Source organism: Numida meleagris, chromosome 9 (genome assembly GCF_002078875.1).
Source record: "Numida meleagris isolate 19003 breed g44 Domestic line chromosome 9, NumMel1.0, whole genome shotgun sequence".
NCBI classification, from domain to species: Eukaryota; Metazoa; Chordata; class Aves; order Galliformes; family Numididae; genus Numida; species Numida meleagris.
This window is the reverse complement of record NC_034417.1, coordinates 310,080-333,657: the sequence shown is the minus strand read 5'-3', so window position 1 is coordinate 333,657 and position 23,578 is coordinate 310,080. Positions and strand designations below refer to the sequence as shown.

Below are 23,578 nucleotides of genomic sequence, written 5' to 3'. Positions count from 1 at the left end.
CACCGGGAGCGGCACCGGGAGCGGCGGGGGCCCCGCAGCTGCGGCTCGTTGCGCTCCGCTCCGCCCGGTTCTTAACGGCGGAGCCGAACCCCCCTCCTGGGACACCGCATGTGAGCCGGGAGGGCAGCCCCGCACCGCACACCGGCACCTCACGGCACCCGTTCCCCGCTCGGAGCTGCTGTTCCACTCCCCTTCACTCCCTGGTCCCCCACCATGAGTAACCTCAATAAGGACACCGAGCACACCAACGGCGGAGGAAACGTCGAGGAGGAGGTGGGAACTCGTGGAACGCGGTGGGGATCACGTTCTGGAGCACCGCGAGCCAGACGTCGGGGCTGGAACGCTGGGAGTGCGGCACGTTGGGGCTTTGGGGTCCCGGGAACAGGGACCCGGAGCACCGAGGACACTGGGTCCGGGGAACCTGAGGCGTTGGGGCTCTGGAGAACTGGGGACCTGCAGCATCAGGGTTAAGAGTGGGGATGCAGAGCACGGAAGACCCAAGGTTTCCAGAGCTTTGAGACCTGGAGCATTGGAGACTCAGGGCGTTGAGGTTTTGGAGCTGTGGGAGTAGCAACCAGAGGCACTGGGGCACCAAGGAGTTGAGGCTTTTGGGGCTATGGAGTGCTGTGAGTGGGGACCCAGAGCGCTGGCAACCCAATGCAGTGAGACTCAGGAGCATTGGGGACTTGCAGCCCTGGGGTTTGGAGCCCCAGGAGCTGCTATGTGGGATATCTAGGCGTCAGAGCACTGAGGATCAGGGGTGTGAGGGCTGTGGCACTGGAGATCCAGAGTAAGTGAATGGGTTTGGTCTGCTGATGCGTCTTCGGGCTGCAAAGCTGAGGTCCAGCTGTAAGAACTGGAGGCTGGGATGTCAGGGAAACTGGGCGGCAGCCTGGTGTCCATTGGGGTTATCCAAAGTTGGGAGTCTCTGCTGGCTCCAGTGTGGTGAGCCCTGGGTGATATTGTAGTCTCATGGGACAAGGGCCTTGCTCCCCTGGGGTTGGAGCAACCAGGCTCTGGCATCCAGGTGCCCATATAGGTGACAGGGACGAGCTTAGACTGTGGTGATGCTGACTGTGCCAGCAGCCTAGCTGGTGAGGGCTGGGAGCTGCGCTAGCAGCTATCCCAGTCCCTTAGACAGTCATCGTGAGCCGGACCCCGCAATGGGAGGGCTCCCGATTGTCCCCTGCTGTGGCCCATGGAACCATCCCATGACTCTGGGGGTGGTGGTGCAGCAGGGTCACCTGCCCTCCTCCATCTTGGAGGAAAGCGCAGCGTTTTGCTGCAGTCCTCCGTGCCTGGCCCTGGGAAGCGGGAGATGCTCAGCCCCCTCCCCTCACCCTCCTCCAGCGCGCCGTGCGCTCATGCCGCCGCAACATGGCGCCCGGGCTGGCTGCCCACCGCCCACTGGGGCTGTATGGTCCCTGTGCGCCAGCTGCATTGGGGCCAGCGTGTCCTCCGTCCTGGGGACCCGGCTAATGGGATGGAATGGACGGGCAGGTGTTGGCTGCAGTGTTCCTTCCGCTGTGCCGAGCGAAGCTGAGGTGACGCAATGTCACACTGCTGGGAATGTGTCCTACCTCAGTGGACAGCGCTGGGTGGGCGGTGGGTACTGGGGGCCCTGTGCTGTTTTCTGGGTGTGGGGAGGCTCAGCACTGTGGGGATTCCATGGGCTGCATGCGCAGAGAGCTCGCTGCGGCTCTGTGCTCCAATTATCCACTGGCCTGTGGTGATGCTGCACCCTTATGGCATTTGGGCAGCTTGGAGAGCGTGTCTTTTCCAGCATGATGCTTGCTGGCTGGAAAACGGATCTCAAGGTCTATGCTATGGGGAGTGGGGCTGGATGAGTGACAGAGGTGTCCCCTACTCCACACTGCGTGCAGGGGGAGGGATGGCCCAGCCTACCCTCTTAGATGTGCAGCATGGTAGTGGCTGGGGATGCCTGGCAGTGATGCTGGGACTGGTGGGATGTCCCCATCCTGACACGGGTTGGGTTTTGTGGTGGCCCTCTGCAGGACCCCCACACAAGGCTGTTCTACCCAGCTGAGCAGGAGCTTCTCTGCCAAGGATCCTAAAGGTGGCATGGGGACCAGGAACGACCTTGTGTTCAGGGTACCAGTATGGCAGGGGACTTGGCCATCCCAGCCAACCCAAATTCAAACTCTTACCCAGAGCTCCCATTGCTAGGTGTCAGTTCACTCTCCATTAGCAGTACTACGTTTAATTACTGAACTGAAGCCTTCGTCTCCGATGCGAACAGGAAGGGTGCGCTGGGATATCTTCCCAAGCTGCACGGAGACTAACACCAGATCTTGGGGCTGCAAACACCTCTCTGCTTTTTCACCCCCTCCATGAGCCTACTTTGCTGCTTCCCAGAAGGGCATTGCATGCCCCAGATATGGCGATCCGAAGCTCCCAAATTGAGCCTTTCCCTTTATCTAATCTGCAAGCCCCCACATCTCGCAGCCCCTTCCTGCCTGGTGACATGCTGAGCACAGGAATGCCTCTTGCTCCTCTCTGGGTCGCTAATGGGAATGTTAAACAAACAGGGCCGACTGTCAGCCCCTGCTGTTCCTCACCAGACACCTCCCCAAAGCTGATCCCTCCCCACTTCTGCTATCTTCTGTTTAGTTTTCCAGGCAGCCGCCGATCTGCGTGACAGCACCCATCCCGAGGGGCAGTGCTGGGTGCTGTGTGCCCTCTGTGCTTTCTCCAGCAGCCCAAGGAGCTTGCTTGCTTACCGTGCACCTTGTGGGTCCGTCCCGTTGATGCAGAGGTGTTGCTCCTGCTCTGGCTGGGATTTGGAAGCCTGATGTTAAACCTTCCTCCCCCAGGAGGACACTGGAAAGGTCCTGGGAACTGCTGTGTTCCCAGGCTTCCTCTATCAATGGGCTGCTCTTACTGGGGGAGGGATGTGGGAGTCTGTCTCCTCGTGGCCCTGTAAATACGCTCTATGGAATGGCTTCCTCATTCTCCTTGCTTGTTCAGATCTACATTTCTTAGACTCAAATATGAGTTACTTTGAGCATCGGTATCCCAGCTGGTCTCCATGACATGAGAACGGTTCTTCCTCCTTGCCTGCTGGTCTAGTAAACAAGACCTGGCTTCAGAAGTGAGTTTTACTACTTGGCTACCCCCAGGAGCTGTAGAACAGAGCTTTCCGTAATGGAAAATGGTTTTAAGTGGTGTACAGTAAAGCTCTGAAAGGCCCAAATCTAAGACTTCCTTGCCAAGATAGGCAAAATAGGAAGGATGCTCTTAGAGCATCTGGAATCCGGCTCTGAGAGCTCCAGGCATTGCTAGAGGAATTGGCATTGCGTAAAGCCAAGCGTGACTCTTTGGGACTGGTACAGAAGGCTTTTGGAGCACAAAGATATTTTAGGATTGTCGGTCTTGGCCATGTTAGGCTTTGAGTCATGAAGATTGAACGGTGGGATCATGGAGCTTCTGCCTGTCTTGGATCTGAGTGCCCAGAATAAAGGCTTCAGCCCAAAGCCTTCCCAGGCCATGAGCGTGCTCGAAACCTTCTCTCCAGGAGCACCATGTCCTAACTGGGAACAAGGAGCCTTTTCCTATCTGGTTATTGACCTCTGCTGTGTGCCCTGTAGGAACAGATGTTGTCACGTTGGTAGAACACTGAGGCGGGGTGTAGGTGTGAGACCTTGGCTTGCCTTTGTGGGTCAAAGCTCTTGTTCTGGGAGCTTGACTCCCCATGCTCTCCTTGAGGGATGATGGGCTTACATCTGCCTTGCCCCCATCCTCTGGGCTGTGTTGCATGCTTGGGGTCAGGTGGGGAAGAGTGCCATGTGGTGTGAAGGGGGATCAGGGCTTGGTGCTGCTTAGAGTTTGCATTTAGGATCTGTTTTTGTGTAGCGCTTGTGTTGTAGCTTTGTCTTGCCAGGAACTGGTCTAATGCGATGGTGGATCGGTCCTGTTGTTGCTTGGCATACTACCAGTGTCCCCAGAGGTGTGATTTGAGGTGATACTCATAACTAGTGTTACAGCAGAGAGCTGTTGCAAACTTTCAACTTGGCATCGCTTGGCTTGTGACCTTGGATGCAGAGGAGGACCCAAGAGGATGGTGTACCTGGGGAGGGTCCTGCATCCAGACCCACATCCTATGCTCAGGGCAGAAGCTGGGAAATGGGAACTCATCTCCGACCAGGAGAAGAACTGCTGTGGAGCTGCCCCACTGGGACAGCAACTAGCAGAGCTTCCTCTGCACCAACCACGTCCTATTCTTGGGTGCTGCCCTGTTGTGCCAGGGCTTATCGGCACCCATGTGCTTCCTGCTGCTCCAGACAGCTGCTGGTACCTCTCCCTCCTTCTTCCTTTGCTCGAGCTCCTTCCTGCCCTGACTGCAGGAGCAGGAGCCCTGCACTCCGTCTGGAGTGGCCCTCTTGGGTTTTTAGCTCAGGCGGGAGCATTCCCAAGCCTTTCCCTCTCCGCAGCCACATTTCGTACGCTTGGCTCCCTGCCTTTCCCATCCATGCCTTATAAGTCCCGGCTCCCGGGGCTGCCTGCAGCCTTGCTGCATTCCAGCAGCCTCGTGTCAAGTGGCTGCATCCCGAGAGCTCCAATCTTTGGGGCGCTGGGTGCCCAGGCGGAGTGCTGATGGGATGCATTCCCATGGGAGCAGCTGTGGGGGCTACAGGGTGGTTAGGACCCTCTGGAGACAGGTAGTGGACCTGGCTGTGCGGATCAGGGACCGCTTTTGGGACCCAGCTGACTTTGTGGGGTCTCAGCTTTGTGAGAGCAGGGAAGTAGGAAATGCATGCCGAAGCTGCGTCCTACAGAAGGGGAGGATCTGCCTTGCTCACTTGTGGGAGGATTTGGAGCGATCTCTTGACGAAAGCCTGGAGACCTCCCAGAGCAGCCTTGCAGGAGATGTGTGCTTGTGCCTTTGCATTTTTGACATAACTTGACCCTTGCTGGGCTGCAGGGCAGTGTCTGCCTGCTCTTAAGGCTCCCCTTCAAGCTTTTTTGAAGAAAACATGGCCAGGAGATATGGACCTGAAGCTTTGGTGCTTAGAACCAGGCTGTGCTCATACCGAATATCTCTTCTGGGGAATGCAGCTGTGTAGGGACAGCTTTAGAGCCACTGAAGATCTTAGCACTAATGGCTTCGTCCTTGTCCCTCCCTGCTCCTGCGTGGGAAGCTATGCTGGGATCCTCCCTCTTCAAGCAATGGCCTAGACGGTCCTGTCCGTCCTGGCACAAATCCTGTTTTCCATGGCTTTCCTCCATCTCTGCTGGGTGTTTGCACCAGGAACATCCCCAGAGGGGGCTGGGACAGGGAAGGGAATATATACGTGATCTATATACACTTTTTTTTGTCTTGTGGCTTTTCTAGCTGTCTCCATGGGGAAGCTGAATGTTTAAGTGAATCTGGGTGGTGGGGAATTGAAGTGGGGCAAGTCGCTTAAAGCAGAAGGGTGGATGGGTCAGTCCTGGTGGCCTCTCAAAGGGTTTAAGGTTCTTGGAGAGCCCAGTGGCAGTTAACCCACTGGAAGATGCTTTCCCAGACCCCTTACTATTTCTATTCCATACATCCTCTTTTTGGATGTAGGAGGTTGGCACAGGGTCCCACCTCCTCTCCTAACAAGTTCTGAGCTGGGACCTTTCTTAGTCTGTTTTGTGATCCTTGGGGACATCTCATTTGAAGATCCTGGCTGATGGCACTGAGGATTGCTCGGGCTTTCTTGGGGTGATACCTGTCCTTGCCAGCTGCTGTGGGTTAGCTGGGACCCCATTTCTCAATCTGTGTGTTGTGACAAGCTGTACCTGGAGACCAAGGGAAGCTTTTAAGCTTTGGAATAATGTCTCCTGTTCCTTTCCAGATGAGGACAGCATTGGGGGGCTGTTGCCTCTGACAAAGAGCTTTCCTGGGCACCCGCATTGCTCTGTTCAGGCTATTGCAAGGGCTTTGGGTAGCTGACTTTCTCCCTCCCCAAGCAGCTGCATGTCTTCCATTCTGTCATGCCTGTCGCAAGGACTTACTGAGCTGCACATCACGGGACCATTTAGAGACCCAACAGGGATGCAGATTTCTATCTGCTCGGAAGAAACATCCATTTCTGGGGTCTGAGCGCACTCAAATCCTGAAATATTGAAAAGGGATGGTGCTTTCACGTGGCTCAGGCACATGTGCCATTGCGCTCCATGCAGCATTTCCTTGCAAGAAATGGCTGTGTGTCTTCTGGGAATGCGTGGCAGCCGCTCCACATAGCCTGTGCTGAAGCCCAAAGTTGTCTGGGTGTTGGCTTCTGGCTGCTACTGCTCACTCTGCTGGGGCATAAGATGGATGATGCACTGTGGCATCAAATGAGGTGCTGGGCTTGGTGAGGAGGACGTGGGGAGAGAATAAGGATGCTCAGTGGTTGTGTCCAATATATGCTGGCCTGGAGAAGGGCTCTCCATCCTAAATTGGATGACAGCAGACCACTGGGGTGTTGCTGGGTGCTGGCAGCCCTTGATCCCTCCTCATGGAGGGAATGAGGGGCAGAGCACCTCAAGACTTTGTGACTTATGCCTATCCTATAGGGCTTAAGGTGTCCCCTGAGCTGATGTGAAAAGTCTCTCTGACCTGGGTACAGGAGCTTGAGGAGGCACATGTTCCCTACTGGAAAACAGCGGAAGCATTTGTGCTCCCGCTCACTTGAGTGGGAAAAGACATTTAATGAGGTGTCAGGTACAACCCACTTCTTCTGAGGGAGATGGCCAAGCAAGGCTAAAGTGTGGGAGCAGAATGCTTGTGCCATGGAATTGTAATAGGGATGTAAACTCCAGGCTGCAAGTGGGCCAGGAGATGGGCTTTGAGCTCCTGGTCTTGCTGTGTGTCCTTCCTAAGTGTATCTGGAATGGTTTGGTGCCAGTGGGCATTTAGCTGTTCTTCCATACTTCAACCTTCTGTGGGCATGTTTGGGATTAGTTCAGTGGGAGGCATGCCCAGGTGATTGAAAGCAAGGAACAAAAATTTCCACCTTGTTCCTGTAGGCTTTTTTTGTCTTCCCATGCTTCTCACTGCTGGTCAAGTTGAGCTTATTTTCTCCTGGTGCTTGTCAATGATGACTAGTGTCTTAGTGACCTCTGAGGTGCATAACTTCCTATTCCAGCTCTGTGCTGACTTACAAGGAATCTTGGCAGCTTCATCACACTGCATCCTATGGAAATAGGTTGGCAGCCAGCATCTCCCAGTGCAGGGAGAAGGTGGTCGTGATGGTCTTGCTGCTCAGCAGCATTCTTCCAGCCTTTAGCACCAGTTCATATTCCTGGCTATTTGTGTGTATTCTACCAACTATCTGTTGCAATCTTCCTGTGGTGCTGTGTTTGTGCTTATGCAAAGGCATTTGGATTTGTTTTATGACTTCCACAGCTTGGAAGAGCGGTTGCATCCTTAGACTTGGTGTAGTATGGTTTGAGAGTGACTTCTGAAGGGTCTGATGTGTGTTGGGGAAGGAGCCCCAAATTGTCTTCCTGTTGATATCCTGGGTCTTCTGAAGTCAAAGATATTTGTGTAGTTACAAGGTGGCTCTGAAAATTGATTTAGTGGCGGAATTGAGGTGCCAGGATGGGCTAGGGGAAAAAGATCTAGTGATCAGGCATTTCATATCTCTAGAAGGAATTAGAGAGACGACTGAGGTTGCCTCTTCTGGAGCTGTGATGTGTCAAACTTCAGCACTTTTGACAGCATATAGTCTTCTAGCAGACTTCAAGTCTTTGGCATCAAGGTCTGTTAAAGGACTGTGGGGCTGCTGTCCATACTCTATTCAACCCAAGCTCTTCTCCTGGAGCCTGAATGTCTTGTGAAGGCCTAAATCCTGTTGTGGGAAGGAGAAAAGGCCTGACAGCTTCTTGTCCAGGACGATGCTCCTCCAATACCAGGAAGTGTTAGTGCCTGCATGGCTGCCTTTGGTGCAGGATGTCCTAATCCCATTGCACCTAGCTTCTGAAGTAGTGCTCTGTATTCCCACTGCAGTACTAAATGTCTCCTTTCAGTAGACCTCGCTGACCTCTTTCCTAGGTACGGACACTGTTTGTCAGTGGCCTTCCTGTGGACATCAAACCCAGAGAGCTCTACCTACTCTTCCGACCATTCAAGGTAAGAAAGTCTTCATGTTTTGTCTTTGGTGGGAAAGATGCTGTCTTGTAGCCAGCCTTGCTGCAAAGCTCTCTGGTGGAGGGAAGTAAGAATGAAGTGAGGAGCTAAGCCTCCTGTGAAAGCTTTGGGGAACTTAGGAGGTCTGATCCTAATGTCCTGGAAGTCTTTCTGCAGTCTGCAACATGTCTCGAGAGGAGGCTGGCTTTAAGTGTTTGGGTTAGCTGGGCTCAGACACATGTTGTGCTGATTAAATACTGTGGTGCACGTAAATTAACCTGCTAGTTGTGGTGCAAAAAGAGGGCATGGGCAGCTCATCAAAATGAGCCTCTTCCCAGGAGCCCTTGCGTTCCCCACTTGAGCAGGATGCTCATCTTTTAATAGCTTGGCAGAGAGCTGGATTTCTTCCCAGAGAGGCTGAATAGACTAGTTGAGATGCCTCCTCTGCTTTGTGACTGTCTTCTCTTTAGGTGGAAAAGAGGAAAAACTGGCACCCGTGGAGATGGGTTAATAGATCTCCCTCTGCTGCAAACCCTGTCTTGTGTAGGGTTTGGTGCTGCAGGAACTCCTGGAGCTGTTGCATCATGGCCCAGTTGTAGCTTCGCTCCTTCAGAAACCTGACGCTGTCTTGCTTTCTTCCCTTCTCTAGGGCTATGAAGGGTCACTGATCAAGCTAACATCAAAGCAGGTACCTCCTTTTTCTAGTGCTTGGGTATTTCTCCCTTCTGCTTGATGGGAAGTGGGGACAGATGCCATTTCACTGTGTTCAGCATCGTGTAGGCAGCCTGGTTCTGCGCACTGCCCCTGTCCTGGTGTCTGGAAGCTCTCAGTGTGTGCTGGATGTCTCCTTATTGCCTGTGTCTGGCCAGGGTCATGGGGGCTGGATGAGAAAAGATGCTTCAGCCCTGCACCAGAGATCCTTAGTCCCATTGTAGCAGCAGGCCTGCTTGTGGGCGAGGGGTACCCTTGCCAGGGGCTACCAGGATGGGAAGTGCCCACCATGTAGGAATGACAAAACTTTGGTGTACTGGGAGAGGACAGAGCAGGAGTTAATGACCCAAGACCCTTCAAGCTCTGCTTGAAGACTCAATGCAGCCTTGCTTGGCCTCTTTTGCTTGCTACAACCTATCTGGGGCAGAGAGGGTGGCAGGGTAGGTAGAGGATCTGGAAGATATTTCCAAACTGAAATCAGTGTTGTTTCTTGTAGCCGGTTGGTTTTGTGACCTTTGACAGCCGGGCTGGTGCTGAAGCAGCAAAGAATGCCTTAAATGTGAGTACTGGAGGTACTGGGAGGGCTGGGGCCATACACACTGCTGTCACTTGGTCTGGAGCACAAGCGATGCTTGGCTTATCCCTAGCATAGGATGAGCCAAGGAGTCCCAGCTGTGCACTCAAATCTGGTAGTTAACTGGTCAAGCAATTTTCCAGCAGCCAAGTGAGAGAGCTGGTCATATTTAAGGGTGACTTGAGTCTGAGCAGGTCCTTGTCCTGGGCTCTGACCTGCCAGGAGCTCTGCTGCCAGATGGAACCTGCTCCAGAAAAATGCAGCGTAGGGAAGGCAGCCTTACCATGCTGCTGCTCCCATGTCCGGAGCTGTCTGGTACAGGTAACAGCAGCATTTCCAAACTGCTGCAGAGCTCACCTTGAGTCTCAGGGTGTGTGCTCATCTGGCCCAGGCTGGTAGAGATGTAGAAGCCCCACAGATAAGGAAGCTCCGGAGTAGATGGGGCTTCTTAGCTCCAGCAGATGGATATTTCCTGACCACTGCAGGTAGCTGTCACTGCTATGCTGGCTGGTGAATTGCACATAAAGAGCAAAGCTGTGTCCCTCAACTTGGAAGCATTGGGTTCCAGGTCAGCTAAACGGGGAAACGCGAGCATGATGTGACAAACTGGATACATGACTGCAGGGCGATGGCCCTCATTCCCCAGTTGGGCTTTGCTCCACGAATAGCTGCAGCCAGTGCTGGGACAGGAAACCTCTCTGAGAGACTCCTTTGCTTTCTTCTGTCACAGGGCATCCGCTTTGACCCAGAGAACCCCCAGACCTTGCGGTTAGAGTTTGCTAAAGCCAACACAAAGATGGCCAAGAGCAAGCTGATGGCCACACCAAACCCCACCAATATCCACCCTGCCCTGGGCGCGCACTTCATTGCACGGGACCCCTGTGAGTATGCTGGGGGGCAGCTTGAGGGCTAGCCTGGGAGATACCTGGCGCTGGGAATGCTGATGGGCTTGGTGCGGCTGAGCCTACAGCCAGGGTGGGAAGGAAAGCTCTGTCTTCTGGCTGATATCTGCCACCAGCTTGGAGTTGCAGGAGAATAGCAGGCATCTGCTAAGGCTTCTGGCCAACTCTGGCAGTTCTGAGTTGGAGTGGTACCACTCAAGGCTTTAACCCATCTCTAGGTGGAAAGCAAGAAGGGGCCATCCTGTGCCATGCAGCTTTGGTGCCCCTTGGTGGGGTGCAGAGCAGTGATGCTTTATCTTAAACCTCAGACTTTTAGCTTGGGGTGGAAAATGCGGAGCCTGTCCCTGGAAGCAGGTTGTTCCAGCTCTGAGCTTGCTGTCCCCTTGTCTTGTCCCATCCAGATGACCTGACTGGAGCAGCTCTAATCCCGGCATCCCCAGAAGCATGGGCTCCCTACCCTCTGTACACCACGGAGCTCACCCCCGCCATCCCCCATGCCGCCTTCACGTACCCAGCAGCTGCTGCTGCGGCTGCTGCTCTTCACGCTCAGGTGAGTCGCTCCCTGAGGCCCCCTCCAAGAGCTGCCCTCTCCTCCTTCCCCTGGTGCTTCCTCGGGTCTCTGTTTGGCTGGTTTTCCCTCAGCCTCTGCACATTGCTCCTGGGCAGAGCCTCTTCCTGCTGCCCTGTGTGGGGCTCCAGGCCCTGGGTGGGCTGCAGGGCAGGTGGTGGAGCTGCTTGGTATGGAATAAATGGGTAACACAAGTGCAGTCGGAGCTCTGCTTCTCCCCCACCCTGCAGGCCCAGCTTGCCTCTTGGGTCTGGGGGAGGTGTCTGTGGAGGAAGAGGAGTTCAGTGCTCAGCTTTTGGCTGGCTTTGGTCCTCATGGCCAGAGATGCTTCTTGTGTGGCTGCTGGGAGGATATGCTATGTGCCAGCAAGTATAGCTGTGAAACATCCTCCTTGAATCAAAGGTCTTAGTCCTCATGGGTGCAGCCCAGCCACTTGCCCATAGGCTATGGAGGTGCTGGTGGTGCATCCAGCTGCCTGCTGTCCCAGGGGCCATGCTCCCTGACAGCTGAAGGTGTAGGGATGCCTCTACTGGTCTGATACTGGAATCATAGTACATTAAGGCATGATTTTTCTTCTGAGGCCACCAACCCCTGCTGATTATAACCACCTCTGAAATGACAGAAATGCAAGAAGAAAGCTGAAGTACAGGATATGCCCAAATTCCATGGGATGGTGCTTGGTTTGGAGCACTTGTGTAGGAGAACCTACCCTGCTTGATGTCACCAAGGGCTCTGCCTGTTGCAGTCTCTGCTCCCATAGTAGTGCCGGGGGGGCAGGGCAGTGGGGCTCTGGGCTTTGTCCACAGAGCATCAGGACTTAACTACTTCTGCCCCACTGAGCAGGGTGATTGGCTCTGCTCTTCCCTGCTTAGCCTGGGAGGAAGAGGAACTGCGTCCCATCGCCTTACCCACCTGGCTAACAGTTGAGTTGGCCCTTCAGCCTTGTCTTGCTCCTGCAAGTGTTTTGACCATAGCTGAATGGCTTCAAGCCAAGCTTGTATCCAAATGCAATGTGGAGGAGATGCAAGCTCCTGGCCTGCACAGGCTTGTCCTCTGCTGCTTTTGGCCTTCTGCTGGTGACCTAGCATTGGGCTGATGCTCCTGCAGGATAGGCAAGAGGCATGTGGGGCCCAGGACAGGACTAGACACTGGCCTGGTCTTCTAGGTAGGCTGATCCTTCACTGGGTTGCTTCCAGTTTGAGAGCTGTTTGTTGATGCTCTCCAAGAGTTATTGATGGTGCCCACAGCTACAGGAGCATATGACTGTGCTCCTGGGCAGCCCAGGAGAGCAGATGTCTGTCCTTCCCTTGTGTAGGGTGGTGGAGCCAAGGGCTGTTGCTGCCCTAGTAGTAAGAGCAAGGAATGCCCTCTCCATCCTGGATGGGACAGCTGAGGAGTGTGGAACTGTTATGGTCAGTGACTGTACAGGGACCCAGAGCAGCAGGGTCAGATGCCAGAACTTTATGGTGTATGGTGGGCAGAGGAAAAAACTCTGCTCTCCCAGAATAAAGGAAGCCTTCAGGCTGTTTCTCTCCCTCTCTGAGTTTTTAGTTTTAAGCCCTCCAACTGGCAAGCTACTTGTGCTGGATAGGCAGCTTAACTCTCAGAGGACTTGTAGCCTGAAGAGAGACTCTTAGGCTCCAGGGAGATCTTGGGAGGACATGGGATGCCCTGCCCAAGCAGGTCCCTAATGGATGATGCTTCCATAAACCCTGGGGAGCCAGTGTGGCCCTTCCAAGCTGTGGCCATGCAGAAGAAGAGTAGCTGGCCTGGCTGAGCAGTTACAGCTGCTCCTCACTGCATTGTGCTTGAGTTGGTGGTGATCTCACAGGGAGACATTCTGGTGCAGCATACATTACCAATAAAGTTTTATGGGGTTAAACATTACTCAAGTTGGCAGTGCAGAGCTGCCTGATCTCTAGTCTGGAGCCCTTTTCCTTGTAGAGCTGAGGCAGGGTGGAGTTAAGGCAGCGTGAGGTGACTTTTGCTCTCAAACTGGGCTAAAAGCTGTAACCTTGATTTTTTTTTTTTATTTTTGTTTTTTGGTGTGCTGAGCCCTCGTTCTCATCAGTAGGGCTTGGCAGTGTGGTGGACATGCGAGCTGTTCTCCAGGACAGCAGCAGCTCTTTCTCCTGGGATTCCTCTTGGCTGGAGGATGTTCATGGGGATGGCTGGAGCTGGAGCAGCTCCATGAGCCATCCTCCCTGCAGGGAGCGCATAGTTGGAGGTAGTAGCTAAACAGAGAGCTTGGTGCAAAAGGTTGAAACTTGGAGCACTCATCCTCTCGCAGCTCTGTATTCAAGCCCAGTAGAAAGTAGGTGAGTAGGTGGCTGCCATGCTGGAGGGCTGGCAGGAGATGGCAGGAGGCTGACCTGGCCTCGGCTCACGTGCCAGGAGCCCTCAGTGAGCTGCTCGCAGAAGAGAAGGATGACTGCAGTTCCAGCACTGCTGAGCTGCTGCCCTATGGAGATGGGGTTCCTCCAGGCACCAGGCTGCCATAGGTGTGACTGTGGCTTGAGCCTGCACTGCTAAAAGCCTCTACCTGTGGGGATTCCACTGACTTTAAGACTGTCCCATGTGCCTTCCCTCCCTCCCACCCTCTCTCAAATCGCTCCTTTGATGTCCCTAGTGAACTCCAGCCATGATGCCAGCGCAGGCTAGCCCTGAAGCTCAGAGCTGTCCCTGGAGATGGGACACCCTAGTGATGCCTTATTGCAGCTAGTGGAGTGGCTGTGCTACAGCTCCATTCCTAGAAGTGTTAAGCATGATGGCAGCCCCGTCTGGAAAGACTGGTAAGGTAACCATCTCTCCTCCAAGGTGCACCATGGGATTTGCAAGCTTCTGCCCATCTCTGTAGCCCATATCTCCTTGCCCACCCAGTGCATGGGCCTCACGCTACCCACCCACCAGAGCCTGGGGAATGAGATACCAGGCCTTCTTTCTAACCCACATCTCCAACTTGGCAGCACATGACATGGCGCACACAGCATGGCACCATCTTACATCAACTCCTCCCAGCTGAGCCAGGCTTGGCCAGGTCCCGCTGGTGGGAGGGGAGCAGCCTGGTTGAGCCGGGGCAGGGACAACCCTGCCTCTCGGTGTGACAGAAACCTGGTTTCTCCCCATCCACAACCCTTCAAGGGTGACCAGAAATACACCTTGACCTCACTCCTAGCACACAATGGGGGAGGTGAGTGACGTGATAGTGATAGCACATGACTAAATTCTACTGGGCACGTTAGACAACAGCACTTGCCGGTCACTTTATTCCAGAATTGCATATCGGGACAGACCCTGCCCTTAATCATGGGTCTAAACTCACCTCTTTCTCTCCAGTTACTGGAAATGGAGCAAGTTCCTACCTGGAGCTTGTCTTCTCTTTGCGGCCTAAAACCACAGGCAGGATGCAGCTCTTGTGAGCTGTACTGAAGGGCATCTGACTGGGGATGGAAGGGAGCAGTGTACGAAGCTGGGAGGTTGGGAAGAGGGAAGATGGGAGAATGTTCAGCTCCAAGTGAAGGAATTGAGTCTGGGATCGCTTCTCCTTGTGGTAGGTAGTGATGCTGGAGAGTGAAATCATCAAAGATGGAGGCCCAGGTCTGCCTTTGTCCTTGGAAGACTGTGGGATGCACAGATGCGCTGAATTGGGAAGAGGGGAAATTGGCAGAAGGATGGAAACCAGGATACAGCTTGTCTTGAGCCCTTCAGGCCTGATGAAATGTTTCACCTAACATCTGCGTGATTAAGTTGGGCTGCGTTGTGTCTCTGATGTGAAGCCCATGTGTTCTGGAGCATCTCTAGGCCAGGCTCTGGGTGTGCAGTAGGAGACACTGGGGCTCCTGTCAAGCTATCACTACACTTCTGCAAAGAGATGCTTTCAAGCTGCCTCTGCATCCTGCGGGCAGGACTTTGTTTGGGAATTGGGTAGAGGAGAGGATAAGGCTGGTGGTAGTCACTATATGGTGCGTGTAGGAGACGAGGCTGAGTACCCAGGACCCAGAAGGCTGTGGCGGATGCTCCCAGGGTAGGGAGCAGATCGTGGAATGAAAGCTCCCAGCTGCCCATCCTGGTGGGTTGGCTTTCCAAGGTGCCCCCAGAGCCTCCAGGATGTTGCCAGCGGCAGAAACATGGTTTGGAGGCTTTGTGGGGATCATGAGCGTGGGATTCTGAATCTGGGATCTGCCCAAGGGAGTGGAAGGAGTAATCCAGCTCTGCTTCATGGCAGAGCCCAGCAGGACCCCGAGGCTTCCCAACACCAAGCTGAGGCAGAGCCCATCGTTGGAAGGGGAGGTCAGTGTTCTGCCTAATTCTCCAACCTTTCCTTCTGGGGAGCTGCCTGAGCTTGGTTGAGGCAAGCTGAATCTCCTGAGCTGTGGCTGCTATAGTGGCTGGACACAAGGCTGGTGCCAATGACTGCAACCTGCCGCTGAGCCTAAATAACTGGGAGTGCAGGGTAGATCTGCTGGGGTGGGCTTGGATGCTGTGTTCCTCCTCAAGAACCTGCCTCCTGTTGGGATGCTGCTGTTTGCTGGGATGAGGTCAACTGGGTGCCACTAATCTGGTAGTCTTGGAGCAGTGGATGCCCCAGTGACCTGTAGGACCACGAGGATCGTGCCTCTGTGCAGCACTGAGGTTTTGGCAGAGCCTTGGAGTCCCATTTGCAAGATCTCCTGCACTTCACATTGTGGTGGCTGATGGACCTCCCTGGAGTGGGAGGCTGGAAACAATAGATTTCTGTGTGTTGTAACTTGTTGCCTGTTCACTGGGGCTGCCACACAGGACTTGTCAGGATTATTTTTTCAGAGTATATGTCTGTAGAAGTGTGAAGCATTCTTCAAGACCTCCATGGCTGTGGTGTTTGCCTGAGCTCCAGTGGCTTAGTGCTGGCACAGGCTGGTCAAGACAGGCTCTCCCCAGACAAGCTGTTTCTTGTTAGCAGAAAAAAGCAGATGTGAGATGCTCTCTGCTCCTTGGGGAGCACCCATTCTCCCAGCGTCACTGGATGAATGACCTGGACCAAGATGCCAACAGCAGTGACTTCCTGACCTGCAAGCTGAGGTCTGTGAGCTGAACGTCTCCATGAGCTGCCTCAAAGCCAAGCGGTTCAAGGCACTGGATGCTTCCTGAAATCCTCCTTCTGAGCAGCAGGGGTGGATCCTGTCGTCTTCTGCATGCTTACAGCATGGGATATGTTGCTCTCCAGCTGGCCAAGGAGTGCTTGCTTCAACTCCACTGAGATTTCCTCGTGCAAGGCTTTCCCTGCTTGCCTCCTCAGCTCAGGGCCCTGGAAGCAGGAGGTGTGGGTGAGGTGCCTGCTGCTGGGACTGGAAGCATGCATCTGGAGAGTGCTGCTGGTTGATGGTAGTGCTTGTGGTGCGCCTTCCTGTCTGACCTTGCCTGCTGTGGGTCGTGCTGCCATCAGCTGTGTTTCCAGCCCTGGAACATGCTGTTGGGGTCCTACCAGCTCCCAGAAACACAGGGAGGGCTTTCTGGCAGCAGGGAGGTGGCAGGACGTCCATACAGAAGGCAGGCAAGAGAAATGCTGGTTGACATTGGACTCCTTTCCAGCTGTGAGCTAATGCAGCTCCAGAAGCAACGGCGTTTCTTCCAGTAAAGCCCTCTCTTGCTCTGCTTTCCCATCCCAGTGTTGGATGGCCCCATCCACTCTTTCTCAGCTCCCATCCTTGATGGTTGTAGGGGCGGGACCTTCTGCCTTGCAGTCCTCTAGAGACAGCCCTACTGATCCTCCTGCCTAGCTGCTCTCCTTCCAGGCAGCTCCAAGAGCCATCTGCTCCCAGTGCCTGGGAAAAGCAAGGCATTTTGAGGGATGTTAAGATAATAATAGAAAACAGACTCTTGACAATGCCAGTTTCTTAAAGAGCATGTCATCTTGGCTAGATGATCCAGTTCTTCAAAAGGAGAATGGGATTTCTGTTGGCAAACAGAGGTGCTGGAAGCTCTGGAGCGCACGTGTGGGGTAGGAGGTGGCTCAGACCCTGTGAGAAGGGGAGGAGGGAAGAGCCTGCATGTTTGGGGATGTGGCTGGAGGCTGGGCTGGGTGCATGTGCCCAGCTGCCCTGCCTGCTCGCACCAAGGGCTGGGTGCGTGGGATGGCAGCTGCTGCCGGGTTAAGCTTGCGGCCTTGTGAAGGAAGGGGGAGTTTCCTCCTGTCCTGCAGCAACAGGAAACTGCTTCCAGCTGTTGAGGGGAGGGGTGCTGGATGGGGGGATGTGGCTGGGGAGGAGGGCCTGAGATGTGGCTGTGCTGAGCAAGCACCTCCCAGCTGTAGGGTTTGGATAGCTGGGATCCGGCAGCTCTGTGTAGCTGATGGAACTGGCAGGGCTCTCCCTGTGGGAAGCATCACAAGAAGGATCTCAGCTCTCCAGCTCTACCTTGGGGCTGTTCTGTTTGTAGCATCACAGGTCTTGTGCTGATGGAAGGAGGATGCAGCTGTCACAGGCACCTGTGTTTTCTGGGAGGTGTGACCTTGTATCCCTTCCAGCTCCTGGCAGGAGGCTGCTGTCTGAAGGTCCTGGCACTTGCTGCCAGTGTTTGCATTAGAAAGCCTCTGGCCTTTCCATCAGGTGACAGACCTCTTCTTCTTCCAGGGGCAAAGGAAGTATGGTTAGAACAGAGCATCAAGGATGTATCTCGCTTGGAGTACATTGCTGAGGCTATCACTGGCTCTGGATATCTCAGTTTTCAGCTCTGTCTCTTCTGAAGGCCTGTGGAGGTCTCATGCAGGAGTACAGGATGGCTGCTGCATATGCCACCCAGTGTACTGTAGAGTAGCATGCAAGGTGCTTAGAGAACAGCCACCCATTGTTCCCTGGCGTTGCAGCTAACATGTCAACCCAGAGCGGCGTTCTTGGTGGCTTAGATTTGAAGGGACCTTAAAGAGCATGCAGTTCCAGCACTCTCTCCCACCACTGCTGTGGGCCAGCTGCCTCCTAGCAGCTCAGGCTGCCTGTGGCCTTGCCCCCTCCAGGGATGGGGCACCTACAGCTCTGGGCAGCATTGCCTGCACCTCACCACCTCTGAGTAAAGAGTTTCCACCTTACATCTCAGCTAAATGTCCCCTCTATGAGTTTAAAGCCAGTCCCAATTGTCCTATCTGTCACTATCTGCCTGCGTACAAAGTCTATCTCCCTCCTGTTTATAAGCTCCCCTCAGGTACTGGATGGCTACAATGAGGTCTCCCCGCAGTCTTTTCTCCAGGCTGAACCCCCAGCTCCTCAGCCCGTCTCCATAGCAGAGGTGCTCCAGCCCTCAGAGCATCTCCGTGCCCTCCTCTGGCCCCGCTCCAGCAGCTCCTCACCCTTCCTGTGCTGGGGGCCCCAGGCCTGGACGCAGCACTGCAGGTGGGGCCTCACGAGGGCAGAGCAGAGGGGACAGTCCCCTCCCTGCCCGCTGCCACCCCTCTGTTGGTGCAGCCCAGGATGCCGTTGGCCTTCTGGGCCCCAAGCGCACTCTGCTGCCTCATGTCCAGCTTTTCATCTGCCAGAACCACCAAGTCCTTCTCCGCAGCGCTGCTCTCAAGGAGTTCTTCTGGCATCTGTACTCATACCCGGGATTGCCCCGACCCAAGTGCAGGACCCTGTGCTTGGCTGTGTTGAACCTCATTAAGTTCACTTGGGCCCACTTTGTGAGCCCACCCAAATCCCTCTGGATGGCATCCCTTCCTTCTGCTGTATCAACTGCATCTCTCAGCTCGGTGCCATCAGGAAACTGCTGAGGGTAAACTCAATGCCATTATCTGTGTCATTGATGAAGATGCTGAATAGCACCAGAAATGAGACGGACCCCTGGGGGATACCACTCGTCACTGGCCTCCACCTGGACATAGAGCCATTGACCACAACCCTCTGTCTGCAGCCATCCAACTTAGACACTGAATAGGCCAGCCATCAAATCCATCTCTCTCTAACTTAGAGATAAGGATGTGGGGCAGGACCATGCCAAATGCCATGCACAGGTCCAGGTAGATGACCTCACTTGCCTTTCCCTTGTCAACTAATGCTGTCCCTCCATCACAGAAGGCCACCAGATGAGTCAGGCATTACTTGCCGTTGGTGAAGCTGTGCTGGCTGTCTTGGATCACCTGTTCTGCTCACATGTGCCTTAACGTTTCTTCCAGAAGGATTTGTTCCTTGATCTTCGCAGGCACAGAGGTGAAGCTCACCAGCATGTAGTTCCCCAGATCTTGCTTCTTCTCTTCCTTATAAATGGGAGTGACATTTCCCTTTTTCACTGGGGACTTCACCCGACAGCAACAACTTCTCAAATATGATGGAGGGCAACCTGGCGTGTCTCCTGCCTGCTTACAGCCTGCGGCAAGGCCAGATGTTGATCATTGATGACATGACAATAGTGCATGGCCACCTACAAGTTGGATGAACCATGGAGCCTCCGCTACCAAAGCATCCGTATTAGCAGCTGCAGCTCTTTCTTCACTCCAAATGGGGCTTGCATTCAAGAAAACCTTGCCAATGGTCTCTGGATAGTGCTTGCTTTGGTTACTGTACCTACATCTGCTTGTTGGTTCCTTCCTCATTGCAGAGCAGCCCTGGGTGGTAGAGGTGCTTGGGGAAGCCTCCAAGTCCTGCTGGTTTGTAGCTCTGCCACTTGTCTCTGTGGCATGGTCTGCCCAGAACCTTTTCTGATATCTGAATTTTTTTTTTTATAAAGCCCTTTGGGTCTTTTCTGTGTTGAATGAGGTAGGTTTTACTTGTGTCAAGTGGAAGAATTCTGGTTTAAGTGCGTAGGCTTGTAACGTCTCCTTCGTTGGCTGAGGGCAGACTGGTCACCACCTAGCAGTGATGGCTGCCTGGTGGGAGCCTCCTCTGCCCTGCCTGAGCCTGAATGGGGGGAAAGCTGTAAATACAGGATGTTTGGAAGAGCGTGAACGTGGCTGAGGGAGCAGTCACTCTTTCTGCATGCCTCCAAAGTGACAAGCTTCACACACAGCTTGATAGTGAGGACCTTCCCCAACCTGGATGGTGTTGCTCAATGTATTGTAGTGAGCTGGGTGTGAATTTGGATGCTGTCTTCTAGTTATGGAACATACTTGGGATGTTGAGACAAGCCCTGGGATGGGGAGCTAGCCCCCTTCAGGTGTGTGGGATCCTTCTGCCCTCCTTAAGGGAGGACCTGGCCAGGTCCCGGTGCCTGGTGAGCCTCAATCTGTACACACGCGAGCCACCAGCACAGGGCTGGGTGGTGCCAGCACTTAGGGCACTTCTTTGGGGTACATCCTGGTGCTTCCTTTCCAGCACTGGAGCCATCTCTGTTCATAGGTGGCCTAAACAAGCTGGAGGCTTGGGCTCTGGTTGAAATAATCCTGGATCACGGACCTCTGGCGTGGCTTTCTTTTTTTCAGATGCGCTGGTATCCTCCCTCCGAAGCTACTCAGCAAGGATGGAAGTCTCGTCAGTTTTGTTAGTTTGTTAGTAAGTAACTAATTACTCCTGGAGCCTTGTCTTGTCTGTCCTTGGGCTCCCTGAGCTCCTGCAGGGAGGAAGGGAAGGATGGGAGCTGTTACTCACCCCATACACCCCATGTAGCATAAGGTTGGATCTGATTGATGGGCGATGGGGTCAGATCCACCCTGGTGGGCATGGGGAGAGCAGGGTGGGCCATGGATCCTACCAGCCCTGCTCACCGTCCCCTTTCCCGCAGCGTCTCTCCTGGGCTCCTGTTCCTCCTCCCTGCCTCTCCGTGGAGGGATGTGACAGGGATGATGGCTCCCACCTCTCGCTTTGGTTTGCGGCCAGCGGACAAGGCGCCCAGCCCCGGCGCATCCCCCTCCAGACTGTGAAGCTGCCGCACGCCGCCTCCATCCCTCCGTCCCTCCATCCATCCGTCCATACTGAGCTTCACTGTCTGGCTGCGCCAACACCCGGCGGGGGCTCGGTCCTGGGCTCGGCTGAAGGAAACGAAAGGCAAATCGGGTTTTGCATGTTTTCTGGCATGAATTAAAACACTTAACTTGTGTATGTGTGAGTGTAAGTTTGTTTGTTCTAGCATTTGTGTAACCGTTAGCAACAGGTCCTACGGACTGATCCATCGAGGTTTTCATCTTGCGTTGGTGAAGACTTGGCTCTGAGAAATACGAACTGTCCTTGCCTCACCCCTTCCCCACCTCTGCCCTCCCCCTTCGCAGTATGACCAGAAGAATTTGAAAAATGTTTTTTTTTTTTTCCCTTTTTTTTTTTTCTTCCTCCTTTCCTCCAAGTATGATGCACTGGGTTTCTGTTCTCATCCATCCTCCGGTTTTAAAATCAGGGTTATTATATTATTTTTTTTCAGACTTCTATATATAGAAAGGCTGTAAGCTATCTAACCTCTTTTTTTTTTTTCTTCCCTTTTTTTTCCACATCCTTCTGATTGGAGAGCATCCAGTCCTGCCAAATAATCAGCTGTCCTTATGGGAATACCGAACAAAAAAAAAAAGTACGAGTATTTTTGTACCATGTGTAATAAGGAAATATTTATGCATCATAAAGAATTTCTTGTGTGTTTGTGTGCAATTAATTATTATTATTAAAAGAGAAATTGTAATCCTGTAAGATAAGTTAATGTTTAGTTAAAAGCTTGAAAAGAGAAGGGTTGTCTTCTGTACTAATGATTCAGTCAGGCATCGTAAACAAGAAATTGTGCAATTTTTGTTTTAGCGTCTTATTGCTTGGTATTGAAGTGCTTTAAGTATTATATGACCATGGCTGTCTCGCTTGTATTAAAAGATTTGAGAATAAGTTGCTCTATACTTGCTGATCCTATGAGAATGTGAAACTGGATAATATATGAAATGCAACAAAAGAAAATATATACCCAGAGGCTGCTGTGACTCTTTCTGCTGCTGTGTGCTGTGTTCTTGGGGGGCTGGGGGTGGCATGGGGCACCCCCTGGAGCAGGACGTAGGGCTCTTTGCCAGGAAGCCTCTCTGCTTTTGGGTGTTTTTCTTCCTTTCCCCCCCCTCCCCCGGGCCTGGGCTGGCCTCACATCTGTGCCAGCGCTGTTCCTTGTGCAGCAGAGATGTCCATAGAAGGCAAAACGTGCTGGAGCTGCTGCGTGGCCTGGCTCCTTTGGGGCTGCATGAGGGTGAGTGGCTGCTGTGCCCTCATCTCCACCTGCCTATCTGCTCCAGTGCTGGGCCTTTGGGAACTGCATGTCCCCTTGGCGTGGTGGTCTGGTCACAGCTGGGTGCGTGGAGTTGCCCTGCTCCCCCTATGGCGTGGGATGGAAGCCGGTGTGGGGTGCAGCGGTGGGGCTGCGCGTCCCCTCCTGGCTCCTGCCTGCTGCTCACCGGAGCAGAAACGCCTCTGAGAGCATCCCCAGCGACGGGAGCGTGTGAGGCTTTAAATTATAGAGAAGACTTTTTTTTGTTGTTTTAAAAAAAAAAGGCCTTTAGCACATGCATTAACATGGCCAGGTAATGAATAATTGATGCCCGGCTCTATTAAGCTTTTACACCGGGTGCGGGCGCAGTGGAGCTGAAGTAGGTCACGTCTGCACTGAGGGTCCCTGCTGTTCCCCCAACCCAGTGCCACCATGGGCGGCTGTGGTGTAAGGGGTGTGAAGCCACGATCCTGCTTTGACCCTGCCCACCTCCCAGGGCTGATCATCACCATGCAAAGGGGCCCTTGGGGGCAGGGAACAGCCATGGATGAGGTACCTACGTATCTATACGTCTATACTAAACGTATATCTATCCAGTCAGCTATATCCATCAATGTATCTATGCTTGTATATATGTATATCTCTCCATATAGGTGTCTGTAGATATATCTATTTCTCTAGATAAATCTGTAACAACGTAGATGTCTATGTATGTAGATATATACATATGTATCTATAGATCCATAGATAGATACAGATCCCAGCCCCCTGTTTGGACAGGTTGGGCATGCAGCAAGCAAGGGAAGCCAGGAAGCCCAGATGCAAAACTCAGTCCCTGCTAGAAATGGGAGGCCAGGAGACCAAGTGTTTAATGCCTGCGCTTCCCAAGGACCAGCTGGAGCACGGAGCTCAGAGATCAGGGTGTCCCATGGAGGTGAGGCTCTCATGGTCCTGCACACCTTTGCTGGTTATGGAGGATGCCCAGGTGCCGCTCAGCAGTGGAGGTCACAGGATCTGGGACCTTCATCCTATTCCTGCTGATGAAAGCAATGCAGACAGGTTCTGCAGATTATTCAAATGGCTCCTGCAAAGCCCAGCAGCTTCCATCTGCTGGTCTGTGGCAGCAGCGCAGGCAGAAGGACCTCCACCATGGCCCTCTCTCCGCAGAGCGTGCCTTCCATGGCTGAAGACCACGCGATCTCAGGCTGGAGGACAATTGTTGTGCACCTCGTGGAGAGGACAAGTGGCTCCAACCTGAGCTCTGCATTGCTATTCCCAGTTCTGCTGGTGACCTCCTTTCCTTTGCAGAAAGACCCTACCCAGGTGCCTACCTGGAAAGCCAAACTCCACAGGAGTTTATACTGATCAGACCTCAGAAAATCCCTCTGATTTGCTATCTCCCCAACCACCCACTTCTGAAACGATTCCCCAACTCCACCTTCAGGTACTCGGAAGCAGCAACTCAATATCCCAAAGAGGGAGCACAGAAAGACACAGGTGACATATAAAAGACACAGGTGTGATACAAGTGTGTGGGGACAATTGCACCCGGCACAACAGGTGAAAGTTATTAAATGAGGGAACTACTTCAGGTCAGAGCCTCAGGA

At 53.5% G+C, this 23,578-nt stretch overlaps 1 protein-coding gene across 2 annotated transcripts; it reads left to right on the top strand.

Moving 5' to 3' along the window:
* Positions 7-21,699, top strand: RBPMS2 (RNA binding protein with multiple splicing 2). 2 transcript variants are annotated; one of them, XR_002441832.1, is made up of 9 exons: positions 7-273; positions 8,024-8,101; positions 8,748-8,786; positions 9,306-9,368; positions 10,114-10,264; positions 10,687-10,835; positions 13,483-13,645; positions 20,233-20,302; positions 20,532-21,699. XR_002441832.1 is itself a non-coding variant. In XM_021407499.1 (8 exons), the coding sequence occupies exons 1-7, from the start codon at positions 214-216 to the stop codon at positions 20,293-20,295; spliced, it is 603 nt and encodes a 200-aa protein (XP_021263174.1). In that variant the 5' UTR covers positions 7-213; the 3' UTR covers positions 20,296-20,302; positions 20,532-21,699. The 2 variants fall into 2 exon arrangements, 1 of the variants encoding a protein (XP_021263174.1); XM_021407499.1 differs by lacking the exon at positions 13,483-13,645.

What these genes read in the sequence shown, in the direction of transcription:
- RBPMS2 (XM_021407499.1), top strand. Translation starts at nt 214, where the DNA reads ATGAGTAACCTCAATAAGGACACCGAGCACACCAACGGCGGAGGAAAC. An exon ending in CAGCAAAGAATGCCTTAAAT is followed by an intron (nt 9,369 to 10,113) that starts GTGAGTACTGGA and finishes CTTCTGTCACAG; the next exon opens with GGCATCCGCTTTGACCCAGA. An exon ending in CTTCATTGCACGGGACCCCT is followed by an intron (nt 10,265 to 10,686) that starts GTGAGTATGCTG and finishes TGTCCCATCCAG; the next exon opens with ATGACCTGACTGGAGCAGCT.